This window comes from Oryza glaberrima, chromosome 6, assembly GCF_000147395.1.
Source record: "Oryza glaberrima chromosome 6, OglaRS2, whole genome shotgun sequence".
NCBI classification, from domain to species: Eukaryota; Viridiplantae; Streptophyta; class Magnoliopsida; order Poales; family Poaceae; genus Oryza; species Oryza glaberrima.
Window position 1 is genome coordinate 12,929,108 of NC_068331.1, and position 27,626 is coordinate 12,956,733.

At 44.6% G+C, this 27,626-nt stretch overlaps 3 protein-coding genes across 6 annotated transcripts; 1 reads left to right on the forward strand and 2 right to left on the reverse strand.

The window, feature by feature from the left end:
* Positions 1 to 3,468: 3,468 nt before the first annotated feature.
* LOC127775434 (uncharacterized) lies at positions 3,469 to 9,697 on the reverse strand. 4 transcript variants are annotated; one of them, XM_052301680.1, is made up of 8 exons: positions 9,380 to 9,696; positions 8,129 to 8,223; positions 7,788 to 8,024; positions 7,522 to 7,692; positions 7,326 to 7,435; positions 5,866 to 5,975; positions 5,266 to 5,314; positions 3,474 to 4,398 (listed from the first exon to the last, which is right to left on the reverse strand). In XM_052301680.1, the coding sequence occupies exons 2-7, from the start codon at positions 8,177 to 8,179 to the stop codon at positions 5,289 to 5,291; spliced, it is 705 nt and encodes a 234-aa protein (XP_052157640.1). In that variant the 5' UTR covers positions 8,180 to 8,223; positions 9,380 to 9,696; the 3' UTR covers positions 3,474 to 4,398; positions 5,266 to 5,288. The 4 variants fall into 4 exon arrangements, with proteins under 4 accessions (XP_052157638.1, XP_052157639.1, XP_052157637.1 ...); XM_052301678.1 differs by lacking the exon at positions 5,266 to 5,314 and having other exon boundaries at positions 3,469 to 4,398; positions 8,129 to 8,219; positions 9,380 to 9,697; XM_052301679.1 differs by lacking the exons at positions 5,266 to 5,314; positions 9,380 to 9,696 and adding an exon at positions 8,696 to 9,365 and having other exon boundaries at positions 3,469 to 4,398.
* A 707-nt stretch (positions 9,698 to 10,404) lies between these two features.
* On the forward strand, positions 10,405 to 10,743 carry LOC127775435 (probable protein phosphatase 2C 68). The gene has a single exon (XM_052301681.1). It carries the CDS (start codon positions 10,405 to 10,407, stop codon positions 10,741 to 10,743), a length of 339 nt encoding a protein of 112 aa, XP_052157641.1.
* Positions 10,744 to 22,924: 12,181 nt separating this feature from the next.
* Positions 22,925 to 24,262, reverse strand: LOC127775433 (peroxidase 1-like). The gene is made up of 2 exons (XM_052301676.1): positions 23,993 to 24,262; positions 22,925 to 23,820 (listed from the first exon to the last, which is right to left on the reverse strand). Exons 1-2 carry the CDS (start codon positions 24,197 to 24,199, stop codon positions 23,053 to 23,055), a joined length of 975 nt encoding a protein of 324 aa, XP_052157636.1. The 5' UTR covers positions 24,200 to 24,262; the 3' UTR covers positions 22,925 to 23,052.
* Between the last annotated feature and the right edge of the window lie 3,364 nt (positions 24,263 to 27,626).

Sequence of the window (27,626 nt, forward strand, 5' to 3'; positions counted from 1 at the left end):
TGATGAGCCTTTGATGAGATCAAAAATGTCTCATGATGCTTTTGTAACAGAATCATCAGTTATCTCGCAGTTTGACGTTTGTACTCCAATTAACTGATCGATCAAAACTTGTGATTGGTTTCAAACATAATGGCTGCTCTATTTCGGCAGACCGCCAGGCCCATATGACTGAGGGTTGTGCCTACCTTGGTTATAGTGAGCCTGTCGTCAGTGACGAACCGGGAATGACAGGACAAGTACTGAAGGTCAACACTCCTGTATGAGACACACACAGCATATTTCACTGAAATAGAGATGGCACACGGCTATAATAACCATGGTCCTGATGTCTCCAAAGCCTCACACATATGATCTCCACAATATTATCCATGTATATATATATATGAAACTATACAACATCGACACTTAGCAAGTTATGGTGCCTAAACGGTTTGATGAAGATGCGATCCGAGAGCAGTGAAACGAAATCATAAGTAAAGGTTCACCAACAATAAGTTGAGGAACATAGTGTTTTTCAGGACACTAGGTTGGACAACGGTGAGCTATATATATACCGTAGGATCTTTTCCTACAGTTTTTGTTAAAAAAAAAATCAGCTCTCAGTCGCATTAATTCAGCTCTCATCAATTCAGCTCAGCAGGGACTGAAATTTTTGTGGGAAGAAACGGAACCACTGACGATATATTAGGGCCTTGTTTAGTTTCCTAACTTTTTCTTCAAACTTCTAACTTTTCCATCACATCGAAACTTTTCTACTCACACCAACTTCCAACTTTGTTCTTCAAACTTCCAATTTCAATTAAACTTCCAATTTTGGTGCGGAACTAAATACGGCCTAGGTCGCATGCATGCATGTGGAGAAGATCTCTTCTTTGTCCTTAAGAAATAGTACTACCACCTTGGCCAACTTGACAATGTAAGAAGCCCGAGGCCAACACCTACTTCTAAATAACTTGACAAAGAACTAGTACAAGCCGCTGGAGATAATTAACAGGCTCAAACTCAACCATGTTGGACAGAAGATAGCTATAATCAGCTAAGCGTTCATGGCGGCATAAGATGAGCAAACGAGAATAAGCATCTACATTGTCTTGATTCTATTGTATTCTTCTTTCTTATTTGCATATAGAGACTGAACAATGAACAATTGTATTTCACATACTCATTTTTTCAATCAATGGAAAAACGTAAAACCAGCCCATATAAAATTCACTGTCTTCGAAGAGATCACATGGGAGGGTGCTTTTCCTTTTTTTTAATGGAAAAGAGAGTTTTATTAAATGAATAAATATTTACATATTAACTTAGGATTTTTTTCTATCGAACACTAGACAAGGAATTCCACCATCGAACTGTGTTACAGAATCAAGCACAGCTAGCAAGACCGTTACCAACTCCACTGCACTCTCTGCTAGCCAATTCAGTTTTTACTTTTCACTTAATTTCAATAACCACATTGTCGCCTTAATTTCAACCAATAGATAAGTTTCATAAATACTGCTTGTCCTGTGCCTTCTTTAATCTTTGGTACCAACAAGCTACAGTGAATGAGATTGTTGGAATTTGAAGCTATTTCAGGAGTAATTGCAAAAACTATGAATTTTGTTTCTTCTAAATCGATCAAAACATCTCGTAAAATTCACCAAGACGATAAAAGGTACCTGACATGATTATCACGAACCAAAACAACTATGCTTCCATTCACCATGACGATGTCATACAGGCATAACCATAACCATGATCCCGATGTCTCCAAAGCCTAACACATATTATCTCTAGCATAGTATGATGAATGTGGAAAACCTATATATCATAACTGAAGAATTAATATGAATTCTTTACAATTGTTTCACTAAAATCAAATTGTGTTTTGATTATTATTTTGTGATGAACAATTGGCATATGAAATAATTGATTTTGATATTTGGTGGATAATTGACGAAGTGGGATTGGTTTGGTCCAGTCATACTGCACAGTGGTGGTCGATCATATTGGTGTATGTTGTGCGGTCGGATTGGCCAGTCTGACAGTATGACCGGCTGATTCTGTCTCGGTGTTGGTTTTAGGTTGTTTAGATTGTTTCTTTGGATACACGTAATTATCTCGTGATTATGATTTCTAGATGATTTCTATGCGTATATAATACTGTTATGTGACAATGTTGAGTAAAGTTGGGAAAGAACTTGTGCTGGGATATGGTTTCTTGTTGATTAATGTGTAAGTGTGTCTTGATGACGCGGTAGCACTGCCGGTGATGGATCGGGAATCAACTTGGGAGAAAATAATGTCCGGACGATTAGAATATCATACGGGATGCTTAGGCTAAAGAACAATGCACGTGGTTGATAGAGATTCCATGTGACATACGATGGGAGATTGCGTGCATATAGAAAGTGCAGTCAAATTTGGAAGGAGTCCAAGTTTGGAAAGATTAGAGTTTAAATTGAAAAGATATAAGTTTGTTTCTTGTACGGGAAAGTTTCCTAGTGGACTAGGACTTCTTATAAAGATTGGATTCATGGCTTTAGGCAGCTTACCTCACATATAAATAGAGATGAGGTTAAGACCTATCGGTATTGTTTTTTCTAAGAGTTGAGTTTAGAGTAAAGTTAAGGTTTCGAGTTTAGTCGAATTTTGTGATAGGAGTGTTATTGTTGCACTTTATAAATATGACTAGAAGCAATAAAGTTTAATCTATTTTCAAGAGATTTTCAGTTTGTATTTGCTCGAGTTTGGCGGTCAGACCGGCGAATCATCGGCGGTCAGACCGACGGCATAGCTTCGGTCAGACCAGCGACTTCCAGGCAGTTGGACCGGTAGCGACTACAGGCGACGACAACTAGGCAGACGGTCAGACCGAAGTGACTACACCGGTCAAATTGGAGGCGTCTATGCGGTCAGACCGGTGCGACAACTCCAGTCAGAGAGATCTGCATCGGTTTCGAGGGTAGCTTTTAGTTCAGTTACATGTTTTTGGTTTTTGGTGTTTCTACCATTTACCCTAGTAGGCTTAGTTCTTGTTGTTTTGAACCGTGACAGCAACAATCTTTTCTGGGAGGCTGAATAAAGTACAACAAACACAGAACATGGACGACGAGGTGAAATTCAACTATCCTGAAGGTATCTGCAAGCACAGCGTGACCGCGGCGATGGCTGGGGAGGCCACAGACGGTGTCCCATGGAGGGCACATCGTGTAGCTGCCACCATCGTCAACAAAGAACTCGATTGATGTGAACCGATCCACTCCTGGTGCAATGAGTTTTGTGTCCTATCGAAGCTCCAGGTCTCTTAACAATACATAGGATGCGGCTTCCACACTGGTGCAGTTGATTTATTCGGAAGCATGGCGATCCTGTTGCCTCCCAACCCCAGTATGGTGCATGCAGTTCATGATCTCTTGCATGGATGATGGACCAAGTGATCAGGACGATACTGGTATTGGCAATTTATATTCGTAGGCCTTGCAAAAGAAAGAAGTGGCAGGTGCAAGGATTTTAACGACTTGATAAATTTCACAAAGCAACATTATAATTTGTGTCATAAACATTACAAATGAAGTTCTTATTTATTTATTTATTTATTTTAGAACAAAATAAAGTGCTTGTCACTTCTCAATCTCAACTCTCATGGCGTCCTGAGCACGAGTGCTACCTGCTTTTGTTTTTCCAACTAACAGATTATTAGTATATCATAGATGGGCTCTGCTTTATTGGCCTACCTATATATGTTGTCTTGTTATTTTTAAGGGCATAAACGGATGCACATAACTATATATCCTACAGGTCTCAGTGTGTAGCGAGTGAGACAATGCGGTGACTTATTTAGTGTGGCTGTGTGCCTGTGTAGCATATACACCTTCTCTTCAATCTCTCTCCATTGCACCATGAACGACACAAAAAGATTGTAGCCTTGTAAAGAACTCTTACAAAAAGGAGATTCATGTGTTGTAAACTTTTTCCATCCAAAGAGGTATAGAGTTAGAGCCTTATTAATCAATCTGCATCAGCTGTCTGCTATCAAGCAGAGAAAGTAATGTCCAGTTGAGAACATGCTCACAAACAAGACACAAGCCAATTGGAGTGGCAGTAATGATGTGGCTCCAGTTGCACACTATAGTATATGTGCGAATGACCAACTTTGTTGCTGCTTTGAAGTGCCATATTATGAACGAATGAATTGCTGCTTTGAAGTGCCCTATCAAATATCAACTATTTCAATAGGTATAGCCATCCCTGTTGACCCAAAATTGAAGTAGCCTGGGCTCCAATCGGTTTTATTATGCTTGGAAGCCTGGTCATCTTATGGACATGCTCAGAAAGCATCATCATGTAGTCCCATGTGCCATAGGTCGTCAGCGAAATGTTCATTGAACATTATTCTGTTAAGCCAGTCAGATCCTACAAATGAATCATATCACTGTCAGTTTATATTTGAAAGTCAAAACACGAAATACATTTTAGGGGCTAGTTAAAATTGTGTTACACTCAGTAATACTTGCTAACTACTCCGTATGTAAGATGATTTTGTATTTTCCACTACCATTGTTGGCCAAACTGACATGGCATGGTTATTGGTGCTGCACGTGAGGATGTATATGATTGAAATGCACAATTTTCACATGTATCATTTTTCACGGTATCTAAAGCGTGGAATAGAGATATTTGAACCATTTCCTCAGGCCTCCGTTACTTTAATAAATGGATTCTATATCAAGCTATAGCTATTGCATTAAACAATAAAAGAAACTAATAGAAATCAAAGGAATGGGACAGCAGTAAATTGAGAGGAAGATTCTTCTAGTTTTCTTGTTCTTGGAAACATTCATAATTCGAGAGCTACAAAAGGAGATCCATCGTTTGCAATGAAAACTACATAAAAAGAGCTCTAGAAAATTTAAAAATCAGTCTAGGTGTCTTTAACACTTGCAAAAAAGAATCATTTTTGGTTGACCATTGACTTAACATTTAACTAGTTGTATATATCACTATTGGTTTGATACAAAGGATGGCAATGTTTCAAGTACGTTAAGAATATAGATGTAGGACAATTTATATAGAATTACTTAAAAGCCTATTTCCTATATCATATTTATATCTCATGAAATTCTTGAGCCGAAAGACGGATGCGTATGCTATGTTTCATTTGCTAAACGATATCAATTGAAATTGAATGGTGTATTAACTCCATAAATCATATATAGCAATAAATATATAAGCAAAATCTTTTATTTTAGTTAGAAGAAAAGTTTCTTCCATGATTGATACCTCCTTCTTCCATGCATTCACCATCAGGTGGCATGTCTTGCAGATGTTTCTATAAGAGAAAGGCTTCCATTATTTTGAGAAATGGATACAATTCAAATATAGATATTGCATTTGCACTAAAGAAGAATATAAGTTTTCTTGTTCCTGAAAATATTCTATCTCCTAGTCGCTTTAGAGAATTGAAAATTGTCATGCCTTTTGATTCTTCTACTAGTAATTGGAAGAAAGTTATGGAATAAAAAAAAACTTAGACAATTTAAAAATCAAGCAAGTGTATTAATACATATGCGAAAAAACCATTGTTAACCCATGATTGTTTGGAAGATTTAACTTGTATAAATCATATCAGTTTGATACAAATAATGGCAATTGTTTCAGTATGTTAATGGTACAGATGTATCCACGATTTATTTTAAGAGCTACTTAATAGCCTACTTCTAATACCATATCTCTGTCCTGTGAAATTCTTGAGCCAAAAGATAGATTGCATATGCTATGTTTCATTTGCTAAACGATATCAATTAAATAGTGCATCAACTCCATAAATTAGCAAAATTCTTTTATTTTAGCTAGAAGAAAAGTTTCTTCTCCGATTTATACCTCCTTGTTCCCCTGCATCCGTAAACAAGCATGTCAAATGAGGATTAGTGTACTTGAGTTTTGCATAGGTCTTTTCCAAGCTCCCCTTCTCAGCCTCAACCCATAAAGATCTGAAATATAAAAAAAAAGCCCAAGTGAATGCTGGGATTTGTAGCATGGACATGTATGCTAATATGATTTAAAAAGCAGAATATATTTTTTTTTAACAAAAAACGAGAGGCAGGAGGCTTGGCTCATATATTAGTAGGAATAGAACGTTTAGGACATTGTAATCCCTTAAATACGAGGAAACAAATCAGATCTAATGATTAATTTAAAACGGGGAACATGAACTATTGTTATAATTGCAAATAAGTTAGATGGATTGCAAATAAGTCTAGTAATCCACCTGCGTGGTCTAATCAATTGAAAGTTGACAAAATGCATACTGGTATACAGGACATTTGTTAAGCCAACTATGGGCAGGTATTGAGCAATTAAAAAAATTTCAGTTTGGCAAAAATTCAGGAAGTTGTTTCTTTAAGTTATGAAAGTTGGCTTTGTGATCTGACAGATTGTGGAAATGCGACGTTCTAGAGGCATTATCATTTACCATAAAACTTTTATTTGCCAGAATTATACTAAGAATTTGGCCTATGAAATACTCCAAGAACCAATATAAATGGTTGTGGAATTTTTTAGATGATATAAATGGTTGTGGATGTATAGCCCGACCTTAACTAATCTGATCCATTGCATTGAAAAGAGTGGACAGTTCATGCACATGTGTGCATACTGTAAAAAAAAAAAAACATAACTCTTAATAGGGTACATGAGACCTTTAAAGCAATAGTTAAAAATACAATAACAGGCTGTATGACAAATACAATAACAGGCTGGAGTAAAAATACAATAATAAGGTACATGAGACCTTAAAAAAAACATAACTTACCACCCTAGTTGTATGACAAGTACAATAACAGGCTGAAGAAAAATATCGTACAATTCAAATTAGAGAGGATATTATAATCTAAAAGGTAAAACCAACTATGATATTTCAAAATTATAATTCCCATATTAATCACATAATATATCTGAGATTTATAATAAATTTATGGAACGTATGAATAGTTTTTTACACATAAACTGGCTGTGTAGTTTAATATCTAGTGATAGCATATGTGTCCCTTTTTTAATGGAAGGCACCAGAGAATCAATGGCATGTTTTCCTTTTATAAATTGGTCCTTTCCTTCTTTTTTTTTTCTCTTTCCAAATACTAACGTGTAAAGTAATGGTGTACAGAGACAGAATTGACCTTCAGATTGTCAAATAGCCTTTGACCCTCAAAGGAAATAGTCAAATAGGAAAATAATACCATCATATCATATAAGATAAATGGTTCCAATGAATTGTAGTTCACCTCAAAATGCTCAGCATAGAACAGAACAAAAAGGCTTGTAAAAATAAACTAGTTTCTTACTTTGATTCAGGAAAATAGTACTCATCATCTTTTGAGTAATCTACTTTCCAATCAAGAAACTTCCCTGGAAGTGGCTTAGCAGCACTTAAGGGTATCAATGAAGATTTGACCTGCATAAGAGGAGCATTAGGCAGTTTGTTCTTGTATAGACAAGAACTTACAACAGCATTAACTGTTTAAGGGGAAAAACCCACACCTCTATTGTCAGGATATCAGACTGCTGTCCGAAAACGAAACAAAAGGATGTAATGTCGTCGAAGGGGATGTCAACCTTCCTACACAGCTTGTCCTTGGACATTTGGAATATAACTGACTTTTTGTGGTAGAAGAACTTAACAAATATGTCGCATTCATTTGTCCGAGCAAACTAAATGTGTTCAAAACCATGAACAGAATCATCATGATCAGCACATAACAGCAAACATTTTATAGAAAACCAAGAGTACATTCAGGCATATATACCTTTTTGTTGCCAATGTGAAGTGCCAGGACAGGCAATCTTGTTGGCTTTATCTGGCTGTGCCATTCAAGCTGATCTTGTGCAGTTTTGAGTTGGCACTCAGAAGTAAAGCCTTGACCCCACTGCGGTATAAGTCTGAGTCTCATGAAGTTAAGAAAAGGTTCATTTAACTTCAGTTCAAGATCTTCAGCTCGCAGCTCATCTTTCTTATCATGTGCATCCTCTAATATTTCTCCTCTCTGCAGAGTTGTTAATAAAAAGTTTAAAAGGCTTAATGCGAGTCAATAGGCTGTAATGCTCATGGGACATGCCAAATGAAAATGATTTTGAGGGAAACAAAAACCTCAGTTAGATGCGTGTGGTTGCTGCCACCACCTGGACCAGATATTTCCATTCTGAGATTTGGCTAGGGCCTAAACTTTGCAATTATAGATCTACCTGCAAGAATGGTCTTGATTTTAGATAGAATAATGTAAAATTTACACAAGATAATGAAGAGTAGTATGCCCATCCCTATGTAGAACAAATATAGCATTTAGTTGGGAAAACAATCTGCATTTGTTCATATCATTGCAGAATCTTTGAAATGTATACAAAAAGGCATGATTACTGAGATTTATACTCTGAAAATGACATTTTAGCTTATAATGTAGGAAAACTGACTCCATACGACACTAAACATGTTATTGCGAAGCAATTGAATGGTTTCAGGATCCAAGAACTGGTTTTACAATCATGCGCACTACTAGTATGCAGGCACCTAGTTCAGCCAGATGAGAGAATGTGGCTACTATTTTTTTTATAAAGGAAGCTTTTATTAATCTCAGACAATTACATCAAGTTGATAGAACCATATACCATTACATCTATTTGTGCTTAGAATTAGTTGCATTGTACCATAGAATTGTACCTTATTTCTCCTGTTCTCTGGCCTACATCTGCACACGTAATTTGCTGTGCTGATGTCAAGTTGTCTAATGTTCAAAGTTATGTTCAGGATGCTCACATGCCTTCATGTTGGTGTTGGTACAGCAACATGGAAATTCCACTGGCAGCAGCTCAGTTCGTAACTGTGAATTGGCTGTCGAACGATGACTTTTTCTCGGATATGGTTTTCTAGTAGCAAATCTAATTCTTCTATATATAAGTTGCACTGCGGGGGCATGAATTGTTCAAGTCACTACATACATTATGATACATATACGCCCCAAATTGAACAGATTAGCACAAGTATACGCCCTAAACTATCTGAACAGAATTTCGCCCAAAATTCAGGCGAGATCCCGTCGAAAAATACCAAATGCGTCTTAAAACTTGTCAAACTAGAGCCGAAACGGCAAATAACCACAGATTAGCAAGTGCACGCAGTACACGTCCTAAATTACTTCAATCTAAGAACCAACCATAATTGCAGCGTGCCTGGTAATGTCTGGGCCAGAAGAATGTAAAAGCGACACTGATCAAATAGAAGTATATAGAACCCGGGGGTGAAAAACCTAAGCACGGAAACACGGATATAATTCCGCCCTTGCGGTGAGTACTTCCCTCCAGCCGATGAACCAATCAAAGGGAACCACAGAGAAATTCGTCTTACCTCCCCGTAGGATCGGAGAGTGGCTCGGTCCGCGGCGGCGAAGATGAGGAGGAGGAGAGCAGCAGGTGCGGTGTGGCTTGCCGTTCCCGGCCACGGTGTGGCGAGTGGCGACGGGGTGGGGGGAGGGAACGAAGCGGCTGCGGACGGCGGGCGCAGCCGGTGGGGATGGGAAGGGCCCTAGGGCGGCGGTGGCGGTGGCGGTGGCGGTGGCGGTGGCGCGGCGTAGCGGAAGAGGAGAGGTGACGCGCGGGACGACGGGACGAGACGAGACGAGGGAGACAGTTCGTTTATGGTGTCTTCTTCTCAGCCCACTCCCGTGCCCAGTGGACGGAGGAGGAAAACGGGAGCTTCACGTGTACCGCGGCGCAGGCAAAGCCGGACTCCACCGTGTTTCTTCCCCTTCTTTCCAGCTAGGCAAATTTTGCTAGACACTTTGATGATTTCATGGTTTTAGCCGTAGAACACCGCTCGAACTCCCCTTTAGAGAATAACACTACATAAACATGGTAATTTACCAATGGACACTGCACCGATTACCATAATAATTTTCGGTTGAAGAGTAAAGAGAAATCGCTTGAAATGTCAAAAAAAAAATCGTTGGGCCCACGTGTCAGCTCTCCTATCTCTCTTCTCTTCTCTTATCTCTCTATCTTCTCTCCCAGAAGATAACGCGGCTGCTGGCCTCCTCGATCGAGGGCGCGCGGGGGAAGGAGGCGGCGGGCGGGAGTGGAGGGGGCAGGGAGGTGGAAGGCGGCGGCGAGTGTGTCGACGAAGGAGGCCACGACGAGGAAGCGTCGGGCGAGCAGTGGCGAGGCCAGGTGGTTGTGGTGGCGAAGCGGCACGGGGCAGCGTCGGTCGTGGGGAGGAGGAGGGAGACGAAGGACATCGCGTCGCTTCGCGAGTCGTTCGCCGCGCCGGTGGATGGGGAGGTGGAGGACTTGGATGTTGCGGCAGCGAGGTGTGACTTCTACGGGGTGTTCGACGGGCATGGCTGCTCGCACGTGGCGAACGCGTGCAGGGAGCGGATGCACGAGCTCGCCGCGGAGGAGATGGGTGCGGGGGCGGCGCCGCGCGAGCCGGCATCTTGGACGGGCGCCATGGAGCGGAGTTTTGCCAGGATGGATGCCGAGGTGATTGCCGGCTGCCGAGCCGAGAGCGGCAGCTGCCGGTGCAAGGGGTGGAAGTGCGACCACATGGGGTTCACCACGGTGGTGGCCATCGTGGAGGAGAGCCACGTCATCGTCGCCAATTGTGGGGACTCCAGCGTCATGCTCCGCCGCGACGGCGCGCCCGTGCCGGAGGTGATGGTGACCGATAGGTCGGACGGCAATGAGTGCCTCATCCTCGCCAGCGACGGCCTCTAGGACGTCATCAGCAATGAGGTCTCGTGCGAGGTGGCAATAGGAGAGAAGAGAAGAGAGATAGGAGAGCTAACACGTGGGCCAAAGGCATTTTTGACATTTCACGTGATTTCTCTCTCCTCTTCAATAAGAAATTATTATTCTAATCGGCGCGGTGTCCATTGGCAAATTACTACGTTCATGAAGTGTTTCCCCCAAAAGTGAGTCCGGGCGGTGTCCTACATTTAAAACCACGAAATCGAAGTGTCCAGTAGCAAAATTTGCCTTCCAACTAACCTCTTTTCCTCACACACGCATGTTTACTGAACTATTAAAAAATTATGTTTTAAAGATTTTTTTTAAAAAAATTGCTTCAAAAAATTATATTAAGCTATAAAGAACCTGTGTTTGTTATTTTTCTTTATTGTTCTCGTTTCTTTCTTTAGAGTTGTAGGCTTGTTTTTTTTTTTTTAGTTGCCATCATTTCGGAGTTTCCATAGTGCAGTTTGAGTTTGTCGTGGAAGCTTCAGAAGCCCTCCTTTTCTCTGAGCAAGGCAAGTCATGCTCTCCTTTAGCATATTGAATCCCGATTTATGAAAAGTATTTTAATTGAAATTATTGTATTCACTTTATTAAATTTACCGAGTTATAATTGTTTTACTTACCATTTCCTATATTTCGTTCACTCCTAGAAAAATCATTTTCGCCGATGTTAGGGTTTTTCTTTCGCAGACGGGTACTGTTGGTAATTCATAACGTCACAGATAGAATCCGCAAGCACACGGATTACCGAAGTAGCACTTCTCCTACGGAGTATTCCAAGGGTATCGAATCCAAGGGAACGTGTGTGATTATCTCTTCCTCCGGTTCATCCAAGGACACAAAGCTAATGTGGGCAGAGGGCAGAGATGATTTCCTAATGAAAAACAGTGTCTAGAGAAAGCTTAAGTTTAATCCTAACGCAATACTTCATGCACCGGAAACCCGCTATTCCTAGATGACGCTCTACTACGTACCCGGACAAGGAGGACTTAAGTGCTCTTGAGGGCTGTCACCACCTCTACACCCACCTCAAACGTACTGTGGGATACGCAGCAACCACTGGAGATTAATTACCCAGACACCGCGTCTACGCAATTAATAACAACTCTAGTGCCGATCAAACACTAAAGCAATCACTATAAATAAATAAATGGACTATAGTTAACAATGATCCCATATGCTAATTAGGAACTAACCAAGAAGTAAGTCTCACTAAGCAAACCTTAATTACTCAGAATGATATTTCTATTAAAGCAGAGTAATAAATAAGATACAAAAGTAGGAGGAGATTACCGATAACTCCGGGATTCCTCCGATTCATTCTATCTTACTCTCTCTCTCTCTATTCTAATATACAATAAAGTACACTAGAGCCTCTTGTAATTCAGCTCATGCTTTGGTGTGTGTGAATGAGGGAGAGGAGAAGGGTATTTATAGTGTGGAGGTGACTTGAGAGAGTGGAGATCCTCCAAGCATCCAATGAGCATCTTCATCCTCCTAGTGCCATGTGTCCAGCTGATGACGGTTATTCAGGTAAAGTCGGTAACTGCCGGCATGTGAAGTTTGGGGCCGAACGGCGCAGCTAGGGGTTCGGCCAAACCACTTGGTTCGGCCAAACCCTTTCTGGCCCGTTTTGCTCTGAATTTTCTCATGGGCTTTGGTGGATAACCCCTTAGCCCAAATGTACATGCAATTGGCCCATTTGAATGTGTTTCATTAGGTTTGTGGGTCCAAAGCTCCATAGGCTGGAATATGGATGTTTAATTCACCTCCTCCTCTATATATCTTTTGTCTCAACTTTGGTGGTTCGTCACCTGCATCCAAATATACACCAACACTCGTAGAAATGGTTAGAAATAAACCCTACCACTACATTAGATGTTTTACTTTTATGGTTTTATGCAGGTATTGATGGCGTTATTTTGGCACTTAACAGCCGTCAACAAAACCCCCCACACTTAGCTCTTTACTCGTCCTGAGTAAAGGTTATGGATTAATGTGGAATAAAATTTCCCAAGATATAATACAAGTACACAAATTATTCTAAGCCATACTTGTACTTGTGAACTTTTCAAGTGTCTAACTTACCACCTTGAGCAATTGATGAATGGAACGGTCGTGACTCAAGTCGTCCTTAATCCTCCTATCAATCTCTTGGGGGTTTTTATATATTTTTGCAAAGTAGCTATACTTCTTAAATGACCTTCTCTCATATCACTCATGTGAATTTATTTGTGGATCCTCACCAAGGCATGTTTGCCGAATTGTCTCTATTCTAAGAGGCTGTATAGGTGGGGCTCGGTAGGGATCAATCGGGGCATACATGCATCACATATATTGCAAAGCCAAAATACCAGACCCAAGGAGATACCAAGTCATACTCTCTGATAAAGAATGTGCATGTGTGTGATATGTGTATGGGTATGTGTATGTGTATAGCAAGTTTTGTGGATGGAAAAATGAAAATAAAAGATAACAACTCCTTTGATATACCTCCTCCTCTAATTTTTTCTCTTTGGAGATTTAAGAGAGTGCATGGCTATCTCTTTTCTTTTTTTTGCAATCATGGCCCATACTTTGTATGAGCAAGATTTTTTTTTCATTTTTTTCTCTTTTTTTTATCAATGCTCCATACTTGTATGAGCAATACTTTTTTTTCCTTCTTTTGCATAGCCATGCCTCTCTCTATCTCTGTTATTTTTCTTTGAAAGAATTTTTGGAGGAAAAGGCATAAATGACATGGAGTATTTATTTTGTGGATAATGAATAAAATAAATAATGGATGAGGGATGCTAGCTTCCAGTGTAGAAGTTTAGCATAGTGTGTGTATGTGGAGTGTGCGTGCGATCTTGATCATGGAAGTATGAAAAGCATCTCACACGGGTCACAATAATTTGACAAAGCTCAATGTAATGTCAAGCAGCCTATACATATACATAGTTTTTGCAATGATAACCATATATGGACTTGGTGGGTAATAATATAGTCACGGAGGAGTATTGCTCTAAAAGAACTTTTTTTAATTTTCGCAAAGACAAAATCCCAAGTATCATGATAGTTGGACAAGAATTTCTTTTGTCATAACCATATCACGTATATCAATTACTTAGATTAGCAAGATTCCCTATGATAGATGTGTGTTCACAAGTAACAAGTGTTAGCAAAGAATAAAAGGTATATATGATCAATCATAGGACAATTCTATTCGTTGAGAGTTAATGTTTTCAATTTTTATTCGGAGTCAAACTAAATTGTATTCAAGTTTTCTGCCAAGTTTAACTCACGAACAGGGAAGGATAAGGAAGGAGACGCGCAAACCTGACCACACGGCGAAGGATGACAGAGTCGGACCAGGCAAGGGTCGGGCGAATACTTGGTTCGGCCGACCCAGCCAGGACTTGGTTCTGACTGCTGAATTTTGTGCGCAGCCGTGGGCTAGTGTTCATCACATTGTTATGTTCAGTCGATGCTGTTGCGCGTCGGGAGTTCCGAAAAGACTCCCCCACACTTGTTTTGTACCTTGTCTTTATTCAAAAACATGGAAAGCAAAATGGGCTTCCACCGGGGTAAAGTACCGGTGAGCCTAATTTTATTCAAGTAACTCTAGGCGCATGAAGTGCCTAAATTTATTTTATTTTATTTCACTTTTATTTTTTTATTTATTTTTTTATAGTAACAATGAGCGCGGTGGGTATCCTAGCAGCACGGATATATGATGCAATGATACACAGGGTGTTTGAGATTCTTACCAGATCAGACTTACCAAGCTTTGAACCGAATCGACTGTAACAAAGTATTGCATTTGCTCTACTTGGTTCCTTGTACATCTGCCTTCTCGTAGTCCAAGGAGCGTGGTATGAATGTTGAAGTTATTGTACACTACTCCTTAGTTGTCTTTTTATTTCCTGCAAAAGGTTAGTGGACAACAAATACCCGAGGGACTACAAAAAAAATTGAAAAGATTTTATCATAGCCTCAAGATTAGTTGTTCACATCCATGCTAGAAAGGAATTGGATTGAAAACTTAATAAGCATGGATCCCATAAATTTGCCATAAATTTTATTTTTTGTCATTTTTTTCTTTTTACTCAAGAGAAAAATGTTTTTTTTTCGAGAGACATTTCTTTCATTCTTAAAAACATTTTTTTTGTTCACCAAACTTTTATTTAAGCAAAACTCATACAGGGCTGAGATAAAGTTATATAACATAGCAAAGGAGCATTTGGCAATATACGTACCGTGCACCTTGAGAGGTGATTGATTTGTTCCTAGCCCTTGACTTACCTCTAGTGTGACTCGTGCTTGAGAACTCACCCGTCAAATTGAAAAGTTTTCCTGCAGAGGTTAGTCCACGAAGGGTATACATCCATAGTCCATGATAGTGCTAGCTCTACGGTTCATTTAGGCAAACTTGACACCACGTCAACTTTGATTAAAGCAGGCTATTTATCCTAAGCATCATGCTTAATTTAAAAAGCCTATGAATGTCGACGACCACCCAAACCATAGCATACGAAAATGGACTGAGGACGCATAACCATGTATGATCAAGCCAGACTCCACTAGAGATAAGCATGAGTAAAGAAATGGTGAATCTTTTGCAGCATTTCGTATACCTGAGTGTACTTACCGCCAACATGATGTATATGTTGAAATCTCTGAAGCGGTGGCATGGTCAAATGTGATTGTCGATTTCTCCTCCGTCTTGATGCAGATTGTAGCGGAGGAAGGTACTTTAACCATGACAACTCAGGCGAGCGGTTTGGTCATGCACACACCTCTGGTGCAATAACCTTGTGCCTTGAAGGCGTGCTTCGTCGGTGCAATGCTGAAGAGATGTAGGATTTCTCTTTCTGGGCAAGTATGCAAGTGCCAACTAGAGTGAGCAGCAAACACCTAGGAAAGAAGAGGGCATCTCCTCTTGCTTGTATGTATGTAGGTGTTGCGGTAGCGAGAAGTTGTGCACAGCTAGGAGTGGATGAAGGCTAATCCAAGGCAGCACATGAGCTCAAGAGAGGGGCTAGGTGTAGCGAGGCAGCATGATCGCTGCTAGCGAGGTGTATGGCTATATTTTAAAGACTCGCAAATAATGCGGTCTTTGATCTAGATGTAGCCTGTTAGCCCTCTTGCTCTCTTCCTCTTCTCCCATCTTTCATTTCTTTTTTTTCTGTCTCTCTTTTCTTTTTTTCTTTTTTTTCTCTTCTTTTTTTCAGCTGGTAAGACTAACACCATTGCAAAACAAGATGGCCTTGGTTGATGGAACTCGTCATGCAAGCTCGTCGACCTCCCCCCACACTTGGACTTTGGTGTCGCAAGACGTCAAAAACCAAGTGTGATGTTGGAGTCTTCATAAAGTGTGTTTCAACACCAAGGATCACCAAAATGTACAGTTGATGTTGCTCCCGAGTTCTTAGGCATCGTACGTTCCCTCGTTCTTAATCTCAACTTGAAATGGTTATTGACCAAGAATACCCGAAGGTGCATTCTATCATAAAAACTGGTTCTTGCTTTTATTGGAAAGAAAATGTACCAAGATAATCCGGGGTATCTCCCGGCAGTTCTTTGTTTATGGTCACAAGCTCGACCATGGAGACATCTCGCTGCAAGATTAGTGCCACAAACACATACGAGATTTGCAATATTTATGATAAATAAAAGCATCCACAACCAACCTTCTAAACATGTTAGAGGTAAGGCCCGAAAGGTGGTTATGGTTCTCGCACAAGGAAGTGATACTAATCGGACAGAACTCTAAGGATTCTTTATGTGAGCATGAACACTGAGGAACTTTGAAAGATAAGCTTTCATGCTCATTTGTGGAGTTCTCATCCTCTAGAGTTGATGTCTCAAGCTTGTCCATGGCTTGCAGGTTCTCCTTCTCAAGAGATGCATCATGCAAGAATGAGGTTGTTTCTTGACAACTGTCGAGAACAACATCTTGATGGCCAGAGGGACAAGGTTCAGGCTCGATAGGAGGTTGTAATGGTGGTTCTTTGGAGAGAAATTCAAGAGTCTCGCCAGAATCTTTTTTAATGAATTGAAGATCATCCTGTTCTAGAATAGACTCAGGGGACTCATGAAGCAGAACCGCCATTACTTCCTCTATCAGCATATTATCAGGGAGGATGCCTGTCAAGGTTTTCTCATAATCGGTATGAGGATCATCCCTAAATTTAGGAGCGCAACCCTGAGCTTGAATTTCTTTGGAATCCGGCGATGGCTCCACGAGGGACTCTTTAGTCAGACCCGAAGATGTTGAAGGCTCGGGTTCAGGCTCGGCAAAAGAAGGTTCCTCCCTTCCTGACACAGATGCTTCTGGATGGGGTTCAACACACTGTCCGACAAAGGAGGCATTTTCCGATATGCGATCGAGAATTTCCTTGCCTTCGGCGGGAGTTTTGTGCAAGAATGACCCTCCAGTAGTTATGTCAAGGTTGAATGCAGACTCCCTATCTAAACCCGTATGAAAATGTTGCAATAGCACGTAATCGGGTATAGACAGGGTTAGGCCAGACTGAACTAAATTAGTGAATCTGGACCAGGCTGCACCAATCGATTCTTTATTTATCTGCTAGAAACTCAGGATTTCTACATGAAGAGTAGTAATACGGGTTACAGGGAAAAATGCGAGGCAGAACATGTCTCGCAATTTCTCCCAGTCACCGTTTACACACACGACGGTAGATGTGTACCATTGTTTTGCTCTCTCACGAAGAGAGAACGGAAACAATTTCCACCGAATAGTTTCTTGCTTCATGCCTCGAATCGTAAGGCACGAGCAAAGCTGCTCGAATTCCCGCAAATGATGGTAGGGGTTTTCATGGCCTAAACCAGAGAAAGATTTCTCCCTAACCATACTGATGAATTCGGGACGAATTTCATAGGCAGGTATTAAAATAGGCTCCGATGAAGGAGATGGCTCGTAAAATTCGCCCCGAGGAGCAGATAATTGGAAGATAGATTGTGACTCCATCGGTTGAGAAGGTTTTACAGGAATACTTCTCTAGGGTAGTAGGGGTGAAGTTGAAGAAAGAAAAAAATAAAAACGATATGAGGATGAACAAGGTTCAGAGATAAACAGCAACCGTTCCCCGGCAACGGCGCCAGAAATGCTTGTTGGTAATTCTTAACGTCACAGATAGAATCCGCAAGCGCACGGATTACCGAAGTAGCACTTCCCCTATGGAGTATTCCAAGGGTATCGAATCCAAGGGAACGTGTGTGATTATCTCTTCCTCCGGTTCATCCAAGGACACAAAGCTAATGTGGGCAAAGGGCAGAGAGAATTTCCTAATGAGAAACAGTGTCTAGGGAAAGCTTAAGTTTAATCCTAACGCAATACTTCAGGCACCGGCAACCCGCTGTTCCCAGATGACGCTCTACTACGAACCCGGACAGGGAAGACTTAAGTGCTCTTGAGGGCTGTCACCACCTCTACATCCACCTCAAACGTACTGTGGGATACGCATCAACCACTGGAGATTAATTACCCAGACACCGCGTCTATGCAATTAATAACTACTCTAGTACCGATCAAACACTAAAGTAGTCACTATAAATAAATGGACTATAGTGAACAATGATCCCGTATGCTAATTAGGAACTAACCAAGAAATAATTCTCACTAATCAAACCTTAATTACTCAGAATGATATTTCTATTAAAGCAGAGTAATAAATAAGATACAAAAGTAGGAGGAGATTACCGACAACTCCGGGATTCCTCTGATTCCTTCTATCTTACTCTCTCCCTATTCTAATATACAATAAAGTACACTAGAGCCTCTTGTAATTCAGCTCATGCTTTGGTGTGTGTGAATGAGGGAGAAGAGAAGGGTATTTATAGTGTGGAGGTGACTTGAGAGAGTGGTGTTCCTCCAAGCATCCAATGAGCATCTTCATCCTCCTAGTGCCATGTGTCCAGCTGATGACGGTTATTCAGGTAAAGTCGGTAGAAACCGTCATAGCAAGTCAGTAACTGCCGGCCTATGAAGTTTGGGGCCGAACGGCGCAGCTAGGGGTTCGGCCGAACCACTTGGTTCGGCCAAACCCTTTCTGGCCCATTTTGCTCCGAATTTTCTCATGGGCTTTGGTGGATAACCCCTCAGCCCAAATGTACATGCAATTGGCCCATTTGAATGTGTTTCATTAGGTTTGTGGGTCCAAAGCTCCATAGGCTGGAATATGGATCTTTAATTCACCTCCTCCTCTTTGTATCTTTTGTCTCAACTTTGGTGGTTCGTCACCTGCATCCAAATATACACCAACACTCGTGGAAATGGTTAGAAATAAACCCTACCACTACATTAGATGTTTTACTTTTATGGTTTTATGCAGGCATTGACGACGTTATTTTGGCACTTAACAGCCGTCAACAGGTACGGCCATCGGAGCTTGTTATGGCTTTTTTTATTGAATATTGTGTATTTACCTTTAACAACCCTAGGTAACAAAAACCAGCTAGTGAGAACCTTATATGTGGTACTTACTAGAAATTTTAGGATTATGCTTAGCCCCACTTAATTAGAAAGAAATAGATGTTTTACAATATGTAGACTTTGGGAATGACCCTATAATTTGGTTAATGTTGGATTAGAGGCTTGTGGACTTGGATATGTTGGATTCCCCTTTCAAAATTCCCAAACTTGTTTTCGATAGGCTAGGCTCGAGGTGCTTGGTTGAGCTAGTTGCACCTCGGCCGACATAAGGACTGGTCTTCGAGGCACGATTGCAAAGCATATTCCGTGCAACCACATGTCTAATGGGTAAGGCTTAATGCATTGGTTAGTGCGGTCATGAACAAGGAAGACATGGATAGGGATGAATGAGGCCCAAGCATCGGGCGGACGTTCCTGGCAGTCGTGCTCGGGGGCATAGACTATCCACCTGTCCCAGAGTCTACTGGCCGTGGAAGTCTATGTCGGTCTATGGTTGTTGAGGACTGTACTAAACGATGGGTTATGTCATGATCTTGACTTTTTTGGGTATCTTTTCGGTACGGCGATTCATGGCTGACATGATGTTAAGATTGTGTCTTGTGGACAATGTTGTGCACCTCTGATCAGAGTATAATCTATTCAAATAGCTGCACCCTCGGTTATGGGCAAGCGGAGCAATGATCCAATGTTAGAGATTTTAATCTGTTAGGTTGGAAACTACTTGTGGGAACTTGTGGGCCTGGGTTAAGGCAAGATCGCGTCGGAGCGCGGCTTGATAATAATTTGACTAGAGATAGGCCATGGTTTTATTAAAATGCCTTTAAACGATTAAATGTTTGAAATGCTTGTTTACTGCAAAATAACCCTTATAAACGAATCCTTGTACTCCCTTACATTAAGTTCATTTTCCAATGTGGCTTGCTGAGTACGGTGGTTATACTCATCCTTGCTCAATCTTTTCCCCTCGAGTTAGAGAAGCGTCTTGAAAAAGAAGTCTTGGGAGGAGTCCTGGCTTATACCTTAGCTGAGTGCCTATGAAGATGGAGCCGTAGGCCCGCTAGTCCGCTGTTGTTTTTCTTTTGTTGTCAGGCCTTATGTGCCTTTGTAATAATGTAAATATTATCGTGATAATTAGTAAATATGTGTCTTTTGTATCAAGTTTATGTGGTGTACCTCGACTTTTGTTGGGACGGGGATTAATACATTACTTCCTCTATTTCACAATTTAAGACTTTCTAGTATTGCCCATATTCATTTAGATGTTAATGAATCTAGACATATATATACATATATATATATATATATATTTGTGTGTGTGTGTGTTTAGATACATTAACATCTATATGTATGTGGGCAATGCTAGAAAGTCTTACATTGTGAAACAGAGGGAGTAACATTCAGGAAAGGTATTTTCCGGGCGTGACACAGATCCAATGAGGGGGCGTGCAGGAGCAACCGAGCTAGCGCTGTCGAACGGATCGAGGCATGGCAACCTTTGGGAGGGGCGTCCTGTGGAGAGATGCACAATGTTGTCCCTCTCTCCTCTGCTGCAGACCTTGTCCTCACATTGTGCCACCTCCGTCTTAGTTGCGCGCTCCACTCGCTTGTCGCACCACCACTCACAGCTCATGGACCTCGCTGGAGAAGAGAGGAAGGTGAGGGAGAGTGAGCAAGAGAGATAAGGAAGAAGAGGAAGAGGGGCAATTTGGTCACGCTGGGTAAAAAAGTGGGCCATCTCTCGCCTTGTCAGCACGAACACACTAATTTAATGGATGCAATTTCCCGTGGCAAATAACCACATTTACAGAGTGTCTTCCCCCAAAAGTCATTTCGTACCGTGTCCTACAGCTAAAACCACAAAGTCACGATGTTCTATAGCAAAATTTACCATTTTGGAAAGGTCTGCTCAGTATCAGCAAATGGATGAGTTTTGGATTTGAGTGGCAAGTTTTTCATGCCTTAGCTGTTTGATGATGCGTTTGTTAGCCTAGTGAGCTGCATGTTTAGAGTTTTTTTGAAACAACCCGCACAAGATAGTGCGACGTTTCTATTGATAGAGCAGAAATAAAATACAAGCCTATAGTCCTGGGAGACTATAAATAGAAAAAAGAAAATATACAACTACACCACACGTCTACGTCTAATCCTACCGCTAAAACATAACAAGCACACAACACCCCTAAGGAATGGGTCTTCTGAAACGATGCCTCCAACGAGGAAACGACGCCAGTAGCGCCGCCGCCGCTCGTCCTAACAGGACGTGGTTTTCACCCGAAGAACCCATTGGGAGAGGAAAAACACAGCAACGTCCCAAGAGAAAAGCGGCGCTCACAAGCGTCGCCGCTGCCGGCTCGTAGGCAAGGCCTTCGCCTGTTGTTCTGCTCTCCTGCGCCAAAGAATGCATGTCAGCCTCAGCGGAACCACCAGCAAATCCCGTTCGACGTGTAGCCGCCGCGCCGACGCCTAGCCGCCGGCCGGCCATCAAAGAAGAGTCTCGACCTCCGTTGCACTTCCACTCCATCCACGTGGATGGATTGGAGAGGGAGAGGGTGAGAGAGAAGGATGGATCCCCTCTCCCCCGCACTAGCCCATCCAACGTGGCCATCTTATGGCGGCAAGCCACCGCCGCAAGAGGACAGACGCCTGGAAGGAAGCTCACCGCAGGCTTCAACACCCCCTCATGGCGTTACCGTCGTCGCCGCCTCAACCAGGCTACCCGTGTAGGCCGCCTGGTCGCATCGCCGTCGCCTCCATCCTCCAACCACAGCAACCTCACTAGTGCTGTCCAACGCTGCTCCTCGTCGCGCTGCACCGCTCTCCGCCGTCACCGGCTGCCCCTCGCGCGTGGTCCAGCCTCCGCCGTCGCCGGCCACACCTCCGGGAACGCGGCCTCCCCTGCTGCCAGCCGTGCCTCTGCGAGCGCCAGCCTCCACCGCCGCGGCCGCGCCTCTGCGAGCGCCGGCGTCCACAGCCGCCGGCTGCCCCTCCGCGCTCCTTACGCGTGCCGCATCCGCTCCTCTCCCCTCCGACCGCCGTCTCCGGCTGGATCCGGCAGGGGTGGCTCCGGATCCGCCGCCTCCACGCCGGGAGGAGTCGCCGCCGCGTCCTAGCCAAAGACGACGCGCCGCCCCATCGCCACCGTCGCCATCACCTCCCTCTCGTGGCCATCCTCCACCGCCGCCTGCGCATCACCGTGTCCCCTCACTGGATCCGCTTCCAGGGTCACCGGATCCGCCGCGCCCTTGCCGTCACCGGCCGCTGGAGCCCCCCACCGTCGCGCGCCGCTCCGTCCTCCCGCGCTGAGGAAGAGCTTTGCCGGTTCTCTTGGCCCCGCCGCCGCCTTCCCGGCTGGCAGCGCGGCTTTCCGGCGGCGAGCTCCGGCGACAGCGAGGTGGCGAGGGTGGGCGGGGGTGGCGGCGCGGGTGGCTAGGGTTTCGCCCCCGAGCCGCCCGCGCGAGAGCGACGCGGAGGCCCTCTTTTCCTTGAGAAACATTTTCCGCTGCATGTTTAGAGTTGTCTTTTGGTTCTTCTACCCCTGGGAGGTTACCCCGCAGGAGGATGTATATGTCATGTTCTTCATGTAAACTGGTTTCCGCAGCTGAAAACTCTGCCGCTGTGGCTTTCTATTAAAGCCGGGTCTTCTGACCTTTAGTCTAAAAATTTACTTAAAAAACATCTTTCTTTCTTTTTGCGAGAAAAAAAAACTGCATGTCATTGTAGAGAAGAATCAATTTACTGAACAATAATAAATAATATAATACAATGATTAATAAACAACAGCCGGGCATACCGCATGCATCATGCATCTGATCTAGTGCAGCTAATTAATTAAGCTTTAGCTTAGCTAGTGTTAATTAGTTGATGACGTAGCACTTCTTCCTGATCTCGCCGTCGGCTCCGGTGAGCACGGCGACGTTGCCCATCTTGGTCATGGACTCGCCGAAGTCCCTGAAGAACTCGTCGTCGAACTTGCCGGTGGCGATACGCTGCACGTAGCCCCTGGTGGTGGCGTCGGTGAGGAGCGAGGCGTCGGAGGAGAAGAGCCCCCTCCGCTTGGCGACATGGCGGTAGTAGCTGGTGTCGAACGTCTTGTAGCTGCCGGGGTCCATCTCCGACGGCATGCCGTCGTCGGTGAGGCTCCTGCACCTCGTCCTCAGCTTGCCGGCGTACTCGCCGTCCAGCGACGGGTCGGCGTCGCCCTTGCCGGTGAAGTTGTAGAGGCGGCCGGCGTAGGACGGGCAGTGCGCCGTGCCGAGGGTGTGCGCGCCGGAGAGCACGGCGAGGTCCTTGAGGTCGAGGCCGTTGGAGGCGAAGACCCTGGCGAGCGTCGGGATGTCGCCGTCCGCCGGGGGCAGGCTGGCGGCGGCCTCGCCGGCGCTGGACGCCCTGCCGTCCCTCCTGCCGAGGGTGACCGGCCAGGACGGGCCCCTGGCCAGAACGACGGCGTCGCGCGCCATGAGCGCGAGCACGTCGGCGCAGGAGACGGTGCCCGGGCACGCCGTCTCCAGCCTCGCCTTCACCCGCTCCACGGAGCCGAATCCCCGGAGGCTCTTGTTCGGCTTCGCGTCCCGCTCCGCCGTGTTGCCGCCGGCGGAGCTCAGCAGCACAGACGCGTCGCAACCCTGCATGCAATGTCGACACACGGTCAATGGCGCCGTGTATATATACGTCGAAAATTTTATCATCCTTATAAGATACCATGTAGTTCAGTGTAAAATTTGGTGTCAGGTAAAATAATTTCAATGTAAAATTTAGATATCTCGAGAAATTTTTTTATGCGATATATCTGCGTACCCTGACGAAGCAGTCATGGAAATGGAGGCGAAGCAGCGGGCCGGCGAGGCTGGGCGCGGCGGCGATGATCCTCTCCATCTCCTCGCGGACGATCGCCTCGACGTTCGGGCACGTCTCGCTGTAGTAGTCGACGCGGAGCTGATCAGCCGCTACGAGCACGGCGACCAACGGAACAAGCAGCAATACACAGCACTTGGTGATCGCCATGGCTACACAGCACAGTTAACAACCAATTAATTAAGTGGCTAGCTAGCTAATCAAGAATGTTTTGCTGATCTAGGACGAGATAGCCTTGGATGAGCATGTCTTTGCAGTATTTATAGAGCTGTGACAAGTGACAACCTGTACGCTCCAGTGTGTATCTGGCTCCAAATGCAATCAGCTCCAATAATAATTTGCACATGTATGAAGTATGCCTAGCTCATACGCACGCATTGTGGCAACAACGCGCTCTTTCGCTAGTCCATAAAATAATAAAAAAAAAAGAGTATAGGACGGCGCCGAGGCCAGTTCATGGCGACTGGACAAGTAACATGATTCATGTATAAATGTACACCATATATATATACACGTCTAATTATTACTCCCTCCAGGCTGATAATATTTATCGTTTTAGATAAGAGTGAGATCAAACTTTAAAATCTTTAATTATGAATCATTTTTAAAATATTTATCTTTTAAATATGGTGACTACATTTATAGATTAGTCTTAAAAAATACTATAATAAAATCATATATTCGTTAACACTTGTCGGAGAATGAACTCCTCCACCAGGGAACCGTGAGGCCCCCCTTTGTGAGTTCGGTCGGGGGCAGCGGGTGAGATTCGAGGGCTTGGTGAGCGAAGCTGTGTGATCTTGAGGGGGTTCAATTCCCCAAAGACGATGAGACAAAAGAGGTTTATACAGGTTCGGGCCGCTAAGTAGCGTAATACCCTACTCCTGTGCTTGATTGATTGAGTGTAGAACACAAGTGCTCGAGGTTGCGAGACACAAGTGCCGGTTTACTCCGAAGTTCTGCCCCCCCCCCCAACTAGGTATGTACCTCCTTTTATACCTCAAGGGGTTACCACATAGGCCCAACAACCTAACTTCATCGAGAAGTATTACAATCTTCGTATTAAATGCATGTCTTGTTTCTTAACTTGGAAGCCGCATGCACGTCGCCTCGGTCGTGGGGCCTACCAAACTATGCCACCTGACACGGGGGGCGTCCAAGTCATTCACCATTTAATGGGTGAAGACTTCTGGGCTCCTATTACACTGGAAAAGGGGAGCCTAGCTTTGACCAGAGCGGGAGGACCGACTCCGGCTGGGATAAGAGGATGAGAACCTCTCACCATCACTATTTGATGGGACATGTCAGGCTGCACGCCGCCTGACACACGAGCAGCGCATAGGCACACTAGCCAGTCCCATCGGTCATTCGACCGGTCACAGACCGGTTGAGTACACTGCAGGATAGGTGGGCACCTGTAGGCGGACACCTAACCCACCGTACGTCGTGACCTAGAGAGAGGGTCGAGGGAGCCCGACCCCTAGTCACGGGAGGGGGCCGCTGCTGCCCGACCTCGGGCCCGATCCCCCCTTGGGGGAAGGGCACGTGGCGCCTGGGGCAGCCTTCTCCCTCTAGTCTCGGCCAGGGAGTGGCCGCCACCCCACTTCAGGCCTGACTCCCCTTGGGGGAGGGCCACGTGGCATTGGGAAGCGGCCTCCTCCGACTAGTCTTTGGAAGGAGTGGCCGCCACCCCACCTCGGGCGTGACTCCCCTTGGGGGAGCGCCACGTGGCATTGGGGGGCAGCCTCCTCCGACTAGTCTTTGGGAAGGAGTGGCCCCCACCCCACCTCGGGCCTGACTCCCCTTGGGGGAGGGCCACGTGGCATTTGGGGGCAGCCTCCTCCGACTAGTCTTTGGGAAGGAGTGGCCACCACCCCACCTCGGGCCTGACTCCCCTTGGGGGAGGGCCACGTGGCATTGGGGGCAGCCTCCTCCGACTAAATATGATACCCCCGGGCCCATATTACCGACAGTAGCCCCCGGCGTTAGCCCTGACCAAAACCTTTCCCAGGTGGTCAGGGTTGACGCCAATCTGCTAGTCAGTTGACATGTGGGCCCGATCTTCTGTCCTATCATTCTGGGAGTTGGGCGGTGGGAGTTTAGTCATGTTCATACGTCGCCTTAACTTCCCACTTTCCTCCCAGTTTCCGAGGCGCTGTGCGCTCGGGAGTTTAGCCCGTACCGTAGGCCGTGATCTTATTTCCTGTATATACTCAGCAAACGTTGTTAGATTCTCTCGGGCCCGTGACCTTACGCCGCGTACCTTGCTTGCCCCTGCCTTTGTTAACCTCTGTTTGCGTTCTACTTCATCTACCCAAACGATTATTTTCACGTGAGTGTAAGGACTAAACTTTCCATAGCTAGCAATCTTTACCCGCGATCAAGCCAGGCTGTGCGCCGTAGCCAGCCGGCGGGGCCAAAGCTAGCTGCTACGGAAGAGCCAGCACAGGGGGCCTGGGCGTCGACGGCGACCAGAGCTCGATGCAGGGCTAGGATAGAGCTAGGAATCGTAGCCCCCATACTTTTAGCAAAGAATCGTTTGAATGGATGAAGCGAATACAAACTTTTTGTTACCAAGGGAGGCAAGCCAGCGCGCGACACGTGGGTACCACGGGACCACGTGGAAGAGATGGGCGAGAGATAAATATAAGCAATAATAATTCTATGTGAGCGATTATCTTCGCGCGAGTGCGAGGACTAAATTTTCCATAGCCATCTTCACCCACGATCAAGCCAAGCTGAACGCTGTAGCCAGCCGGTGGGGCCAAAGCCAGCCGCTACGGAAGAGCCAGCACAGGGGGCCCCAGACGTCGACGGCGCCCAGAGCTTGACGCAGGGCTAGGATAGAGCTAGGAATCGTAGCCCCACACTTATAGCAAAGAACCGCTTATATGAATGAAGCAAACACAAACTTGCTTGCATGTCGCGACCTTTCAATCCTTTAGCTCGAAGAGGGCCTCCCATCATGGGTTCCCAACCATTTTGGGAAGCCTGCGACCACTTAGCAAATGAGGTCAGGTTCCCACGAGCCTGTGTCCCCACGTTACACATTATGTTTGCTCTTTCCTTTCGGTGGCCTCCTTCCAATATCTCTCCCTTCTACACGGACGACTACTTTCGCATGAGTGTGAGAGCTGAAAAACTCTAGAGCCAGCGATCCCCGTCCACAGTTGAGCAAGGCCGGGCACCGTAGCCAGCCGGCGGGACCAAAGCTAGCCGCTACGGAAGAGCTAGCACAGGGGGTCCCGGGCTTCGACGGCACCCGGCGCTCAACTTAAGGCTGAAATAGGGCTAGAAAACTTACCCCCCACACTTAGCGAGGAAACGTTCATGTAGATGGGAGAGAGGTTGGGCTTTTACCACCGAGGGAGCAAACAAATGCGCAACGCGCGAGCATCGCAGGGCCATGAGAAAAGAACGGGGAGAAAATAAATATAAGACTTCAAGCTGTATTAAGCTGATGAATTGAAAAATTGAAAATACTTGAAGCTTGAAAGGACGATTAGTTGAGCCGGGCCGAGCACCGTAGCCAGCCGGCGGGACCAAAACTATCCACTACGGAAGAGCCAGCACAGGG

What these genes read in the sequence shown, in the direction of transcription:
- LOC127775435 (XM_052301681.1), top strand. Translation starts at nt 10,405, where the DNA reads ATGCACGAGCTCGCCGCGGAGGAGATGGGTGCGGGGGCGGCGCCGCGC.
- LOC127775433 (XM_052301676.1), bottom strand. Translation starts at nt 24,199, where the DNA reads ATGGCGATCACCAAGTGCTGTGTATTGCTGCTTGTTCCGTTGGTCGCC. An exon ending in TCCATGACTGCTTCGTCAGG is followed by an intron (nt 23,821 to 23,992) that starts GTACGCAGATAT and finishes CATTGCATGCAG; the next exon opens with GGTTGCGACGCGTCTGTGCT.
- LOC127775434 (XM_052301678.1), bottom strand. Translation starts at nt 8,179, where the DNA reads ATGGAAATATCTGGTCCAGGTGGTGGCAGCAACCACACGCATCTAACT. An exon ending in ACCACACGCATCTAACTGAG is followed by an intron (nt 8,025 to 8,128) that starts GTTTTTGTTTCC and finishes ACAACTCTGCAG; the next exon opens with AGAGGAGAAATATTAGAGGA. An exon ending in CTGATATCCTGACAATAGAG is followed by an intron (nt 7,436 to 7,521) that starts GTGTGGGTTTTT and finishes CCTCTTATGCAG; the next exon opens with GTCAAATCTTCATTGATACC.